The sequence below is a fragment of the Venturia canescens genome, chromosome 1 (assembly GCF_019457755.1).
Source record: "Venturia canescens isolate UGA chromosome 1, ASM1945775v1, whole genome shotgun sequence".
Taxonomy (NCBI): Eukaryota; Metazoa; Arthropoda; class Insecta; order Hymenoptera; family Ichneumonidae; genus Venturia; species Venturia canescens.
In genome coordinates, this window is record NC_057421.1 from 26,598,771 (window position 1) to 26,613,396 (window position 14,626).

Genomic DNA, 14,626 nt, shown 5'->3' on the forward strand with positions numbered 1-14,626 from the left:
GTTTTCGAAGGTTTTCGCTTCTTCGTTCCATGCGACTGAAAGTTTAAAAAATATGTTTTTGAACGTTAAAGGGGAATAAATTGAATATTTTAAAGTACGTTAATACTGAGTAGCAGTATTAGTTTTATCATGCACCCCCTACGCTTTTATAATGCTCAATACGTTAGCTAGAAAAATTGGTGAGGCCATAAACTGATTGTTTATAATCCACAGAACTTTCATAGCTTTGCTAACGCCAGGCTTATAGTGAAAAGCAATTTCGTCGACACTCTGATCCAATTACGTAGAGTGAGACGACGAGAGTTGGCACACGTGCGCAGGAGATTACATCAACGAAATGCAAATTGGTCATACTACTCTAGATCCTTGTCGAAAGCAACGAATGGAAAAAAAACTTCGTATCTTTATTGCAGTGCTCCTGTTCAATAAATATCTTTAAGGACAGTTTCAAAACGAAATTCCATAACGACTTGGTCGATATCAGAGCTAAATGTCTCGAATGAAATTTCACAGCTTTCGATAAATGTGGATGACGTGACGCAATTTTTGAAAAATCTCATTCTATTGAATTGAATTACATTAATCTATCCTGGGGAAAGCAAACTTTACATTTGACTTGCGCATTCCATGAATTCCATACTATTCGAGGCCTGGGAAAATTCGATTGAAAAATGTAGCATTAATTGCTCTGAATGTACAAATTTCTGCGTTCCAAACGTCATTTAAAATGTTGAAAATTATGAAGCTTTTCAAAGGCGTCGAAAATGAAGTGATTTTCGAACCGTAACGAAATTTTGTCGCACACCAAAAAGCAGGGAGCAATCATAATATTTCACTGCGTTTGAAATGACGGTCCACGACCTGGTGTACTTTTGTGGAATAGATACGGTTTGAAAAGTTTAACTACTTCCGGAAGGACGATCATCCTCGTTGAGGTGTACATTGTTATACAATGAGAATGGAGACTCTCGAATCTCGGAAGCATGGAGTGCTAGGAATCGAGATATATAGTACGCACCTCGAAAAGTTGTCCACGTTGGTACTTGAGTTATCTCAAACTTTTCCCATCGCCGACCGCGTAAATTAATGCAAACCATTGTCCCCACAGATCGTGCATGGGCACATTTCAAAGGCGGTTGTCCAATATATGAGTATGTGTGAGAAAAAACACTTGTTCGTCTGCACGGAACAACTTATAACTCGATGATTTGCTCCGGGCATTTGAAAGCTGAATCTGGCACGGTCCGAGAACTTTTGCAAACTCACTTTTCTCATTATTCTCAATGTACAAACCCATGAAAAAAAAAACGAAAAATATTACAACGTAAAACCCTCCACAAAATTTCACTACTCGTATGAGATTTTTTTTCACTCGTCATGAGAAACCGTATAATAATAATAATCACAAAAAAATTGCCATCCTCCTATTTCCACGTGGTCCATGAGAATGATTTTTTAATTAAAAATTTTAGGTTCCGACGAGGTTTTGCTCAATTCTTTTCTTGGTGTCCAGGGGTCCACGTGACCCCCGAGCCATCGCTCTCGCGTTCGGAGGCAGTTACGTCACGTTACAGCTGCACCGGTAGTCCGGATGCCCATACGAGGATATCGCGCAATGGTACGTTCACCGAATCCTGCTCTGAGCAACATTCGAGCGATAGTTTTACCACCACATCGACAACTCCTAGAAGATGCTCGAGCTTTGTACTCGGCGAACACGAGAACAACGAAGTTACCAATGACAGAGCTGTCATTCAGGATTATAATTTACACGATTATCCCCGTACTGATTATTTTTCGATACGAAGCCACGATGCTTGCACAGCTCCCCATCCCAACATTACTTCTACCCCAGTATAACCCCAATCGTTTATCTTTTTTTTATTCCAATGTTTATTTTGTTGGAGATACTGCGTGTAATGATTTTGATTCAAATGTACGTACGGAAATCCGGATTACGCTCGAATCACATTTTTAATGACAATAATCCTTTTCGATGGTAGAGAAATATAATAAATAGATGATATGGAACGACGTAACAGGAACTCGATAGTAAGCATTGAAATCCGACCCGAGCAAAAAAGTTTATTTAACTTTCAAGTGACTATTTAAGCGACATTCTGACAGAAAAAACAGTTTTTCAATTGATTTCTGATAAAATACGTTGCTTTTATAAAACTGACTCTACTTCAGTTTGATTACTATTGAAATCTTCCAATTCGAACGCATCCGTTGTATCAATTAGAAAAGAATTAGCAAATTGGATAACTATAAAAAATGTTGGGAACGAAGTGAGATATTTTCAAGAAGAGTTCAAACATTGTCGTTTTATTTATTCTGCTGAACGATGGAAGAAAATCTCTTTCAGCAAAACACCATTTTTATGAACTTTATTAAATCGTTTGGAATGGTGTGCCACCCATTAAGGTATTCCTTTCGCATTCCCATTAAGGTATTACTTTTTGGTGGCGCAAATTGGGGCACTCAAAATTTGGACTGATTCCTAACCTCTGAGAAGTCGCGGTTATATAAGAAAAGCTTCTGCTTCTGTCATTTTTCTGCCTTTTAAGCATTTGGTAACCCTTTATTTTTATCGTCGCTATGGATTTCTTACATTTTATTCTGTCTGACAGTTTGTACCAGAAATTTAGAATTATTTAGTACATGAATTATTGAATAGAAATGTGACTATAATGAAATCTTCATAAGCTCCCGTACGAATTTTACGATTTTTGAAGTTTCAATTTTTTGTTTAATGTTTGATAACCTGACCTGAAATTTCGCCACTCCATTCGTATGCACTTTGGCTTTATTGTTATTTAAAATCAGTTATTTGTAGAATATTCGGGTTCGCGAAAGGAATACCTCAAAAAACAGCTGAACTCGTAAAATCCTGTATAATTACAGCACAGACGTTTACGGAATGTGATCACGAAGGGCCGAAAGTGACCCATCACGATTGTTTATTTCGCTATTTAAAATAAAACAGAAACATACTGAAATATATTATTTTCATCAAACGCGCTAATTCCCCGTTCCTCATAATCATTTGATGTTTGATATTTAAACCAATAATCTTTGCGCTATAACTGAAATCCGACTTGTGTCTACAAAGATAAAATAACTTGAAAATGAAGAAAAAGATCTAAGAAATTGAATTCGACTAATTATTCTGGGCAAACATCATAAACACTCGCAGGCTCGAAAAAATGAGCGGTGTAAAAAATGAATGCAAAGCAGATATTGATAAGAATAAGGATGAAAATATTGTCGAGGTTAAAAACGAATATTTGGGTACAAGCTGCTATTCTATTTGGCCTGCAGGCACGGTGCGGATACCGCTGCACTTGCAACCCTCCAGAGGAATCAGCCCGACAGTCGATCATTTTCCGGTGCACCATCGTGGTCATGGTAGACGTTGGAGAACGTCTCAACCACGTGGTCACGTTTCCTGACAAGAGGAGGACGCGTCACAGCAGCGAGTTCACACCTGGATTTGAGCGAATCATGCCGCTCGGTTATGAGAACGAATATTGGGGAGAAAAAAATCAACGGGCTCTTCAAGTGCGCATAATTATCGAGTTTATGACGAATTTCGCGTTACGATATCGGTTAAACGAAACGATAAAAATTGCGCGAACAAAAGATGCAGCCTGAACGAAAAATCAGGGCGATGAAAAGCTCCTAAACTAGCATTATCATTAATGTCCAAGATTCGCAAATTTTCCATCGTTTTTCTCGATGATAAAGAGAAAAATGACTCTCCAACAGTCGTGAAATATTTGATCAATTGTCCGACTATCGTTGGGGCTATCGAGCAATTTGAAGAACGAATAACTGGCCAATTCCAAAGATTTTCAGTGCTTCGAAATTTGACACGTCAGTACTGACATCCCTCCCTATGAATTATTCAGTTTTCAACTCTACTCCAAACATATTCCAACCAAACGAACAAAGAAGTTTGCAATAGGAATTGCATGAAGTTTGTCAGAGACTCGAAAACAAATTCTTTCCCATTTCCTCTTCCAGTTTCCATTCTGATCCAATGAATCAAACTTTGTGTTTTATTGAGCTTGACGATCCAATCATCGATTGATCACTCGTCGCTGGTGACGTCAGAATATTGAATTCCCTCCTCGAATGAACGAATGTAGAACATTCAATTTGTAAAAAGTAAAATTGTATTCGAACTTCATTGGGAATTCAATCTTTAAGAGTTTACGAAATATTTTCATTTAAACTATTCTTAATTGTAGAAAAACAACAATTTAAACTTCACTGTATCTCTTTAATCACGGTGAAAAAAAATCACTGAAAGACAAAAGGACCAATGATCTAGAAAATGCGTAATGGATAACATAATTTTCCAAATCTCATGAAATTCAAAGTCTTTTTTAAAGAAACAAAATAAGAAATTGCATAAAATTCAAGCTTTCGCAGATCACTACAATTAGGTGAGAATTGAAAAAGTAAATGAATTAATTTGCATCGATGCACTGAGTTTATCGATCGATGGAAAAAAAACAATCAATGTTAGAAATTTATCGGAAGCCTAGTGCTGTGAATTTCCACTCAAGATATGTAATAAAAAATGGAAAATTATTCAAAACAAATTACTGTAAATATAATGGCGAGTCAAGAGGGTAAAAAAGACATTTTTTTCTAAACTGGCACTTTAATATAAATGTTCTGAAATGAAATGCTAGAGTGACACAGGGAATTAAGAATTACGAGTTTGAAAACGATTTTTGTTTTTATCATAACCATTATTTACTTTGATATTCGTGATGGTCAATTCTACATGCACCATTGATTTCTGTCCTCAAGAACCCTGCGTGTTGTTCGTCAAAATATTATAAGTATGAATGTATGAGTGTGTAATACTAATGACGATTTCTCATCGAGTTTCGCGAGCTCAAAATTCTTTGACAACATCGAGAAATAAACGTTCGGGGTATTTTTTATTGAGTCGATCGATAAACTTTTGATCGCTTTGTGCCAAATTTCGTTGTGAAAAACATCAATCATCGCATTTTTAGTAAAAATTAATAAATTGCTGTATCGCATTATCGAAAGGGACAAAAAATTGTGTAATTATTCGCTAACTGTGACCATGATCGATGGTTATCAACGTATTGAAGATGGAATCTATCAAGATTAACATTACGATACTCTGGGAAAACCAAAACGCTTTTTAACTGATAAATAATGTGTACGTGTACAAACTCACTGCACTGAATGTTATACATTAGACTAAATTTATATTTAAACTGCGATGGACTTGTCGAAATGTAATTTATTTGTAAGATAACTGTAAAGGCGTGTGTAAGTCGAGATTAAAGTCATGAGATCGGTCGAATGAACGTGACGAAAATAATTTCTGTCACAGAAATTACGTGCTGGTTATACGCTATGAGGGAATTTTCAGCTCTGAGTGTAAAAATAATTTTATACTGTATTTCATCGAACAGAATTTTGCTATTCAATTCCTAGCAACAATTTTCGATAACGTTGGAGATTTCATTAAATTTTGAAGGTTATCAAAGCCAATTGAAAATTGCACTCAAGTTCGAATGTGACTCGTTGCTCGATTCGTGCACAAGATTCAAATGTCATTTCGTCTTGAGTTCAAAATAAATCGACGAATTTCAAATTTATTTTAACTTTCATTTGCATTTGAATTCCAGCCTTGATGCACGTAACTGATCAACTGGTGTTCATGCACCAAAACAAATAAAGTTGCAACCTAAAAAATTGAGGGGATTCCAGTCTTGTTGTTGGTTTCAGGCATTGATCGAATTTGGATGAATCTCACAAAGAATGCTTAATACCGTACTTAAGTTGATGTTACAGTCTGCTCATTCAGATTTCAACGAAAAAATTGTTGTAATGAACTTTCGACCTAACAAAACTTCCTGGTCTACGGAGTAACTCGAGGTTTTTGTACCTGAAGAGCAAAATTTTATTAGAATTACAAGTTAAGTATGAATTTTCCTTTCTAATCGTGGCATTTAAAATAAAGTTAATTTATTTTGTACATACATGTTTTTAAAACATAATTTAACAACCGCATTTGGTTGAATGGTGAAGAATAATGTGCTTTTCTATTATCATTTTGAATGTGTACTTCGGAAATGTGGGTATTTAACAAACAATAAGAATCGTCGTAAGTGTGAATGAAGAAAGCGAAGGAAAAGCATTAAAGTCAAAAGACTTCTGCACTAAATTTAAAATTAGCATTGTTCAGATGAAAGCGAAAGAATAATTCGGAAAAAGAGGCAAATAGTAAGAGGCCAGAAAAATCATAATTCAATGTTTTACGAGTGGAAAGATAATCCATTTTCCCATAAACGATGAAAAACTTCACGATCCTCGTTCTGTGTGATGTTTTACGACGTGAAAAATAAAAGAACAATGATGAAGATAGAGTTCGTTAAATCCGTAATCACCAAATGTCGTAATACTCTGCTATGACTGTATCTTGGATGATGCATCAATAAAACACCTTATTTTTCATACTGATTTATCAATTTATTTATGAAAACTGCTATCCAATAGTGCACAGGAAATTCGAGCACTAAAATGACCACCAATACCGCTGCAGCCAATTCGTTGGAAAATATTTCACAACTACGTTTCCTCGTCGATTATTAATTTCGGACCAATATATACATTCGAGGGTTCCTGGTTCCATTCGATCGACGTACGTTTTTCCCTGTGCGACAAAAAATATCATAAAATTACATATTTTCAGTTTTTATTAACACTCGTTTTACGACTGGGGATAAAAAAGGAGAAAAGAACGAACACTAGATTATTTTTTCCACCTTCAATTACCACGGTCGATCGGACAGTCGAAAAACTGTCGATCTGACCAGCAGTCGGTACGAAAGGAACTCAACTTACCTCCAAATGATCCATCTCATGTTGGATTATTCTAGCTGCCCATCCATGGGCTTTCCAAACAACTGGCTCTCCAGCATCGTCCAGTGCTTCGATCACAACGGTTTTGGCTCTCGGCACAACCGCCTCGTAGCCTATGAAACTTAAGCATTCTTCGGTATCTTTAACTTTCGTGTAATCAAGAATCTTCATTTTTGGATTCACGAACACCCTCAACGGCGTCACTTCCATCTGCCGTGAACTTCGATACTCTTCGGGTAACCCTCGCAGATGTATTTCCGTCACCTCCATCGCAAACATTTGATATGGTACTCCTATCTGATTTGCGGATAATCCCATCGCCTTGTAGGTCCTCATCACGCTCTTCAGATGTTTAATCAGCTATTGGATGAAGATGAGGAAATAATCATTGTCACCAACGAGCATTACTATCGACTCAACTTTCACTAACGTTAACAATTATTTGTCATTGATTTTACCATTCACTCAGTAAAATACTATTAAGGTTGTTGTGGGGTCAGGACGAAACGATGGCATTGAGATGAAATTTATTTAGAAAAAAATTGTAGAGTTGGACTAATTAGAGTGCTCATCACATTATTTTTATGGGAATATTCCGAACATTTTTCAGTACATTATAAATAATATCTGCCGAGAAAACAATGCCACGGAGTCGAAAAAACAGGTACGCTTACATAGAATATCGGACTAACTTTTGGTGCCTTGGAAATAATTATTTACGTCGTTGCCAGTTCGTCTTGCAATAATTGATCTCTAAGAAATTATCGAAAATACTGCCATAAACTAATAGAAATAATTCCCGTAACCATTAGTTTGTCGAAAATGCATATTCTTTTGGAATAATGTGAATTTTTTCTTATGGTAAGCATTGAACATTCGTTATCAATAATTATTTCAATTTCCACACAGAAAAAGTATGATTTCCAATTTCCGGAGCAGTTCAAACTTACGCGCTGAAATTGTGGTGACCGAATGATCTCAGGGCGCACTGGTTCCGTATGTTGTCGCAAGCCAGGATCGCCAATTTGACAGACATGTTTGTAAGCCATCGCGTGTCGCGGCTCCAAGTAATTTTTAATGGCTTTTTCGATGCCGCGGAAACTGAGGTGTCTTTTCGCACTTTTCTCCACGTTTATTCCACGATCCTTGGACAACTTGAGAATCGTTCGTAGCATTGTGATCATTGATGAATTTTCACGCGCAAACAAACTAATAAGTTGGGTCACGAAGGAGCGTTACGTTGTGTGGATGAAACGGTTATTGTCACGTTGCCTAAACTGATCGGGACTTTATCGACTAGCGCCAAGACTTTCGCCGTCAATATTCCTGCCGTACCATCAGCTGGTAACATGAATTTCAGAATCCTGTTAAATTATTTTGTTTTCATCGAAAATTACCTTCGTTCAAAACGATTTTATTCATTTTTTTCAGACTCGGAATCTTTCTTGAAAAAACTGTACATCCGGTTTAACTGTCACACTGAAAAGCGTTTAACGCAGAAACGATCGTTGACGAAAATGAGAGAAAACTGACCGAAACAAAAACTGTGGCGTACCCATCAGGAACAAAAGGGGGAAAACGAATGAAAAATTGTATAATTCACTTGTACTTTATTTGACATCGTATCTACAACATTTTCTCGACGAAAACATTATCAAGCTGCGCGATAGTAATCTAAAGTAAAATCAGTTTGTTGCATATTTTCCAGGTTTCGTTTATTGTTTTCTCTGTAACGCTATTATTATCCATTATTTATTGTAATCGTAATAACTACTATTTTTATTCGCTCCACATCATTTCTCGTCGATATTAACAAAGTGACTAGGTATTGAAGGCGCAGCCCGAATAACGTGGAGGATCAGAGTGTCGAAGATTTAGGAAAATAAAAACGAGACCCCTCGATAAAATAGATTCCATTCCATCGAATGTAACGGAAACGATAATTATGTAGGCACATCGTTGGTATTTCGGTTATCGATACATCGTATTCGCTCTTATAAACATTTTCCATTATTTCCTCAGCTTTTCTCTTTTGTTTTTTCTTCACCCATACAATCACGCGCACGCATTCGCCGGGGCGTTTACGATCAAACAAAAAATATCAATTATGATTTATCTATAAAAAAACAGAGATGCGGAAATGGGATTGTGACCCAAGAATTTTCAGATAAAACCGGGCACGCGTTGAGTGATTATTGTCGCCGAGGTTCAATTTTTTCAATGTTTTTAGCCCTATTCATTCGAACGATATGAAAAAAAAATAATAATAATAATAATAATAAAATTTTGATATTGTAGGAACCGAGAAGGACTCGGATTCGTGTAGGAATTTTATACGATTTGAAAAAATGTTTTCCATTGAAAAAAAGAAAAATAAAGAAAAAAAAATAAATAAATAAAATTTCATCAGATTGAAAAAATGACAGTCAACTTTATTTTTCCTTCATCTCCAATTTCGTCGCAAAACATTTGTGGAATCGGAAGTTCTGCCGTATTCGGCCTATGTTTTTGTGTGTACTGAAGTGTAAAGCTCAACTATATTCGCATCGTATATGAAATAATACAACAATTCGACTAAAAATACCATTTTTCAAAAGTGTTTTCCCTTATTCGTGGGTTCCTTAATTTCCCATTCGTTCTCGCAAGCGATCGTAGTAGTGGTCTCAATATGAGCCGTCTCAGTTTCAAATATCCGATTAGTCTTAATATAGTGGTCTATGTTACAAATTTCTCGCTAAGAAATGCACTATGCAACACTGCCGAATCGTTCGGTCGACGGAAATGCGCTTGAATTATTATCGGGTAGTTTGGACTCGAGCGTGTTGCGCCGCACTGCGTGTTCGGGAGCGTTTAGGCGAATTTTTAAATACTGCGATAAAGATCGATATGTTGCGCAGAGGGAAGAGAAAACAATATCGAGATAATTCAACGAAACGAAATATCAATGATTGAGGAAAATCATGTTGAAGGTCTATCGCCGGAAATCCGCTCGTAGAGGCGTCCGGCGTTCGTTCCCCACGCCATGCCAACGACCGAAACGATTGTTTTTCTCGGCATTCTTTTTCTTCTTTCATTCAATCGCATATTTATTACATTGTCATTCGTAACAGGCGCGCGCAAGACCGAAAATTTTATTTCTTTTCGTCGAGACAAGTTTTTTGTAATTCCCATTGGCGGTGTTTCACGTTCGCTCATACAATATTATTTCGCTCATTTGTTTTTTGTGTGTTTTTTTCCATTTTTTTGGTTCTCATTCGCACGCACACACGGATAACTCTCGATAAAAAGAAATAAAATTCGTGCTTATTGCTTTATACACGTATTTACAGAGGCTTTTTCCTTGGGGGACTGCCCAAAGAAAGAACAAATACATAATCAATAATAAGTAATAATAATGATAATGGTAATTGGATAATAGCAACGAGTGAGTAGATTTGACGCAGACACAAAAATAAAAAGCAGCCCCACGCTCGTCGTATTCTCAGGTATACGTAATACTAATGCGATTTGGATTTAAATTGATATCTTTCGTTTACTCTTTACTCGAATCTCCCCATCGTATTCGGTCTTCATCCCATTATCGTCTAGTTGTTATTAAATTATTACTTTTTTCTCACGATCCGTGCGTTATCTATTGTAGTTTTATTTTCACGTTTGTTTTTATCGTTTTTTCGAATTTATCTCTACTCTTATATTTCAGTCTCATGAAGTGATTCCTCTTGCCATCGTCCTCTCGTCAAAATCGTTTGCAGGATGATTTTAATGTAGTTTTTAAAAATTGATTTTTTTTGGTCACAGTCGCTAAAACGTTTGGGGCCGAAAACACGATGTGGGACTTGTTCTCTTTCTCTCCTTCTCTCTCTCTCTCTCTCTCTCTCACTCACTCTCTTCTTAGTTTTGTCGTATATTTTTCTACTTGTGTTTTTTGTTCTTGAGGACAGCGGCTTATGGAGGCGAAAAAAGGCACTTGACTCGATGATACCGGAAGTTGATTTGAGTCGTTGATCCTCTTGGACGGGGTAATCGAACGGCGAGATATTTTTTTGATGTGAAAACGCTCGAGGACTTTGAACAAGGATGTAAGGATGTTTGAAATTTTCGTAAGTATGATCTTCCGTTTGCGATGCTTTTACCGCGTACTCGCTTCCGATGGTCTCATAGCCTGAGCTTCATGCTCGTAAAACCGGTGCTATTATCTCTAGTTGTTTGTTTTTGGTCCGTTCTCTCGTGTCCTTGTCTAGGGACCGTAAGAAGGTATAATCCTCGAAGAAATTGACCGGCTTAAAGCTCATTGGACTCTGTTACTTTTCACAAGAAGTTAACTTTTTTAATCCTCGTTGAGTGTCGTCTCGCTTTTATCTTCTTATTCGTAATGAATAAACGAATGAAGTTTCGTCGGTTTTATGAGGTCGAAGCTTTTTCCATGAAGAATGTTAATTCACGAGGTCCGATGGAAGCGAGGATGTTCAGCGGTTCAACGCTGCATTCGTGATTTGAATTAAAACAGTCGAGTTTTCAGTTGCCTCTTTTATTTTCCTTGTTCATCAATCAAGGACGATTCGATTTACGAAAGTTGAATTTATTTATGCGACTGGACTTGATTTTGAGGGTTTGGAGATGCGGTTCCATCGGAAATGTCCGTTCTTCGATGTCCCCGTCAGGTCAATAAACGTAGATGGTTTTGAGCTGATCTTTCAGCTCAGGAGGAATGGCACATGTCTCCGTTTCCGGTTTCCTCTTAACCAAACGACGCCAACGTCCACCGAGGTTCTTGCGGAAGCCCTTGGCAAAACCAGGTCTGTCCGACTGGAGTCCGTGTACAAGAGTATCCTGTAATGACAAAAAAAATGGAACCATTAGACAAACTACCAGGTATTAGCGTTTTAGTGAATCATCCAACGGTTGATAATAGAAAATTTTTTTATTGCAGGTGCAAAGAACCAACTTGAATCGGTTCCATCATTTGATATAGTCGTTGCACGATTAAATGACCGCTATACAACGCTGTCGAAGCCACAGTCAGAGGTAGAAATTTTACAAAGGATGGTACGTCGTCGTTTATTTTTACGTTGAAAAGGGAAATAGAGTCCGAGAAGGTTGAGCGGTTGCGATCCAATCCATAAAGTAGACGCGACAGCTCTCGGACAGGCGACCGAGAGCCGAAAAAATGTGGGCTCAAGTTATATTCTTTCGCTTATTATAGTCAATACACAAAGCCGAAGTATTGTTAAAATCCCAGGACTGGAAGGTTTACCTTAATATCTCTGGGGGAGCAGGTTGAAGCTATGACTGCTAGTGAAATATTCAGTCCGTGGTAGTGAGGGTGCGCAAAGGGGAGCACAGCTTCTACGCACACGGAGAGGGAGAGAGCTCAATGGTTGAGAAACGAAAAGGCCTAAGCCAGAGGTTTCAAGCATCGAAATGGCTGAAATCGGGTCTTTTTTGTTGCCAGCGAAGGGTATTCTGCGGCAAAAGGGCCTTAGCCAGTCTGCTTAGTAGTAGTAGTAGTGCGTCGTGCTCAAAGTAGGGGCTTTCTGTTTCTGAGAAATCGTTCGGTGCGGTAGATTGAAAAGAAGGAATGACGGTGCCTCATGTCGACGAGAGAAAGGGAAGCTAAGGGTAGGAAAAGGACGACGGTGCGTTATACACCCAGCGGACACGCCATAAAGGGATAAAATGCCTCGCAAGCCCCTCTTCACCGAGCAGGCTTTACCCAAAGGAAACCAGTATGGCGTTTCGTTGGAAGCTTCCCTAGAAGCCGAAGAGTCTCTCACACGGTCGGCAACCGTGCAACGAATTCTCTTCTTCGCTCGTCGTTTTTCCCCCCCTTCTGATCGATAAAACGAGAAACCGTGTTGTCTGCGAGCTCTCGTACCGCACCACCGTTGCATTTTGGTCGTTGAACCCTTAGTCCCGCTGGTGGGATCTTTTTCTCCCTCTCTTTCCATCTCGCACTTTCCTTCTCTATACCTACATCTCCGTCCATCCCCAGCCTGGATAACTCTGAAGGTGTGTGTGTGTGTGTGTGTGTGGTTTGCCGTTGTAGTTTTTCTCCCTTCCCCATTTTCTTTATCCGTCTCTTTCCCTTCGTTCCCTACACGCATCTCCGCTCTCATTCCCCGACGCCATTTTCTGTACATAAATGTTGTTCGGGGAATTGCACTCGGCACCCTCCGTATTTCTGTACTCGCAACGTTATGCTTTCCAACTACAAAATTACCGACCGAGCTGAGGAAAACCTTCCAACACTGCCACTCCGAAGTGTATAGTTTCGTTTGAAAGTATTCCGCAGATTCAAAAATTCTCATTGTTTCACTTGTCCTCCAAATATTATTTCCGTCGTTCAGTGGTTACGTAAGTTCAAAAATAAACCTCATTCCTGTTCATTATTTTTTTTATTTTTTATTTTTTTCATTTTTTCTTATGTTTTAACCAATGCCAGAAAGCCTTCGCGTAATATACCTCCGCGTCCCTGGCCTTGCGGTTCATCCGGCTCGCGTAACGAGCTATTCGAAAGTCTCGCATTTTCAGTTACACTTGGTCGACTGTAATGTAAATTTAGCACGTGGAGTTTGATCGGATCGTGACATATGTCACATCGCGTTCAACTTTGATAGCTACGACTATGCGTGCCCTCATATTATAGATGTATTTGTGTCGCTGCGTTCAAATGAATTGTAGGCTCATAAGCGCGCCCATGGCTTTTACAATGCTTAATATGTTATCGCTTAGCGGCAGCTGTCCAACGCGGAAGTGTGTCCGTACGTGGATGTAGTGGGTGTGTTAAAAATTGAGGAATGTACAAAAGTGTTTGTTGGACAGTTGGATCGTTGGGATCGTGGCCGTCGCGTGCAGCGTCGTCGTCGTCGACGACGACGACGATCTAGACGCCCCCAGGCGACGACATCGGCCATGGCTGGCCTGCACACGCATAATATACATACAGCATGCTCGCTTCAACTATATTTGTGCACGTATATATAATCTATCTCTGACTTCATCGGCGATCTTGCATAATTTGACTCGCGACTTTTGCACACTTCGCCGCGGCGTTTACAAATCCGTGCGTTCTTGACCTTATTTTATTAATTTTATTTTTTATGCTGCCTTAAACAGGACTAGAGTCAAAGTTTTGAAGGGAATAATGAGGGATTCCGTGAAACTTTGATAAGATTGAATGGAACATGAAACGATAATTCGAAGCGAGAAGTCGAGCCTGAGCGATTGAGAATATTTTCGTTTCGATATTCGAATACGAATGTATATAGCGAAGCTCCTAATGAGTAAGGGGAGTTTTTATGTCTGAGACAGCCAAAATTATCGAGGATAAATAACCTAATCTGAGAGCTGGCGTCTCGTGGCGTTTTCATATCTGATGAAAGGAGAGGCGTTGAGTGAAAATGAGTGAGAAAGCGAGAGACGAAACGGCGGTCAGGAGAGGCGGTGGGTTTTTGTGCGAGCCAGACTGAGGGGCGAGGGCAGACTAGCAGACGGGAAGCTGGCAAAGGCTCGAGCGGGTGTCTGTGAAATAAAAAAGAGAGAGAGAGAGAGATGGAGATGAAGAGAAAAAGAGGTTGAGAGGCAAGGGGCATAAAATGGCAGCTGTGTAAAATTCGTGCAACGTGAACGGAGGCATCCGCCAGGGGGCCCGGCTGGCAACCGCCACCAACGGCTCTACCGGCCGCCCACCCACGCTAAATTT

The 14,626-nt window shown here is 38.8% G+C and overlaps 3 protein-coding genes and 1 long non-coding RNA gene across 18 annotated transcripts in view; 2 read left to right on the forward strand and 2 right to left on the reverse strand.

The window, feature by feature from the left end:
• LOC122419088 (tachykinin-like peptides receptor 99D) overlaps positions 1–6,516 on the forward strand; it is a 104,563-nt gene extending 98,047 nt beyond the window's left edge. For 5 of the 6 annotated variants that reach the window (XM_043433362.1, XM_043433360.1, XM_043433365.1 and 2 more), the window contains one exon: positions 1,473–3,002. In XM_043433362.1, the coding sequence (XP_043289297.1) occupies positions 1,473–1,860 (388 nt within the window). In that variant the 3' untranslated portion in view covers positions 1,861–3,002. Of the gene's footprint in view, positions 1–1,472; positions 3,003–3,324 lie in introns of those variants that run through there. The other variant, XM_043433366.1, reaches the window with a different exon arrangement.
• Positions 6,440–8,220, reverse strand: LOC122419090 (peptide deformylase, mitochondrial-like). Its single transcript, XM_043433378.1, has 3 exons — positions 7,875–8,220; positions 6,907–7,284; positions 6,440–6,715 (listed from the first exon to the last, which is right to left on the reverse strand). Exons 1-3 carry the CDS (start codon positions 8,106–8,108, stop codon positions 6,578–6,580), a joined length of 750 nt encoding a protein of 249 aa, XP_043289313.1. The 5' UTR covers positions 8,109–8,220; the 3' UTR covers positions 6,440–6,577.
• Positions 8,127–9,344, forward strand: LOC122419091 (uncharacterized). Its single transcript, XR_006262811.1, has 2 exons — positions 8,127–8,268; positions 8,356–9,344. It is a non-coding gene; the product is annotated as an uncharacterized lncRNA (long non-coding RNA).
• LOC122419089 (uncharacterized) overlaps positions 8,518–14,626 on the reverse strand; it is a 106,971-nt gene continuing 100,862 nt past the window's right edge. For all 10 annotated transcript variants that reach the window (XM_043433369.1, XM_043433370.1, XM_043433368.1 and 7 more), the window contains one exon: positions 8,518–11,754. In XM_043433369.1, coding sequence (XP_043289304.1) covers positions 11,587–11,754 — 168 coding nt within the window. In that variant the 3' untranslated portion in view covers positions 8,518–11,586. The remainder of the gene's footprint in view (positions 11,755–14,626) is intronic.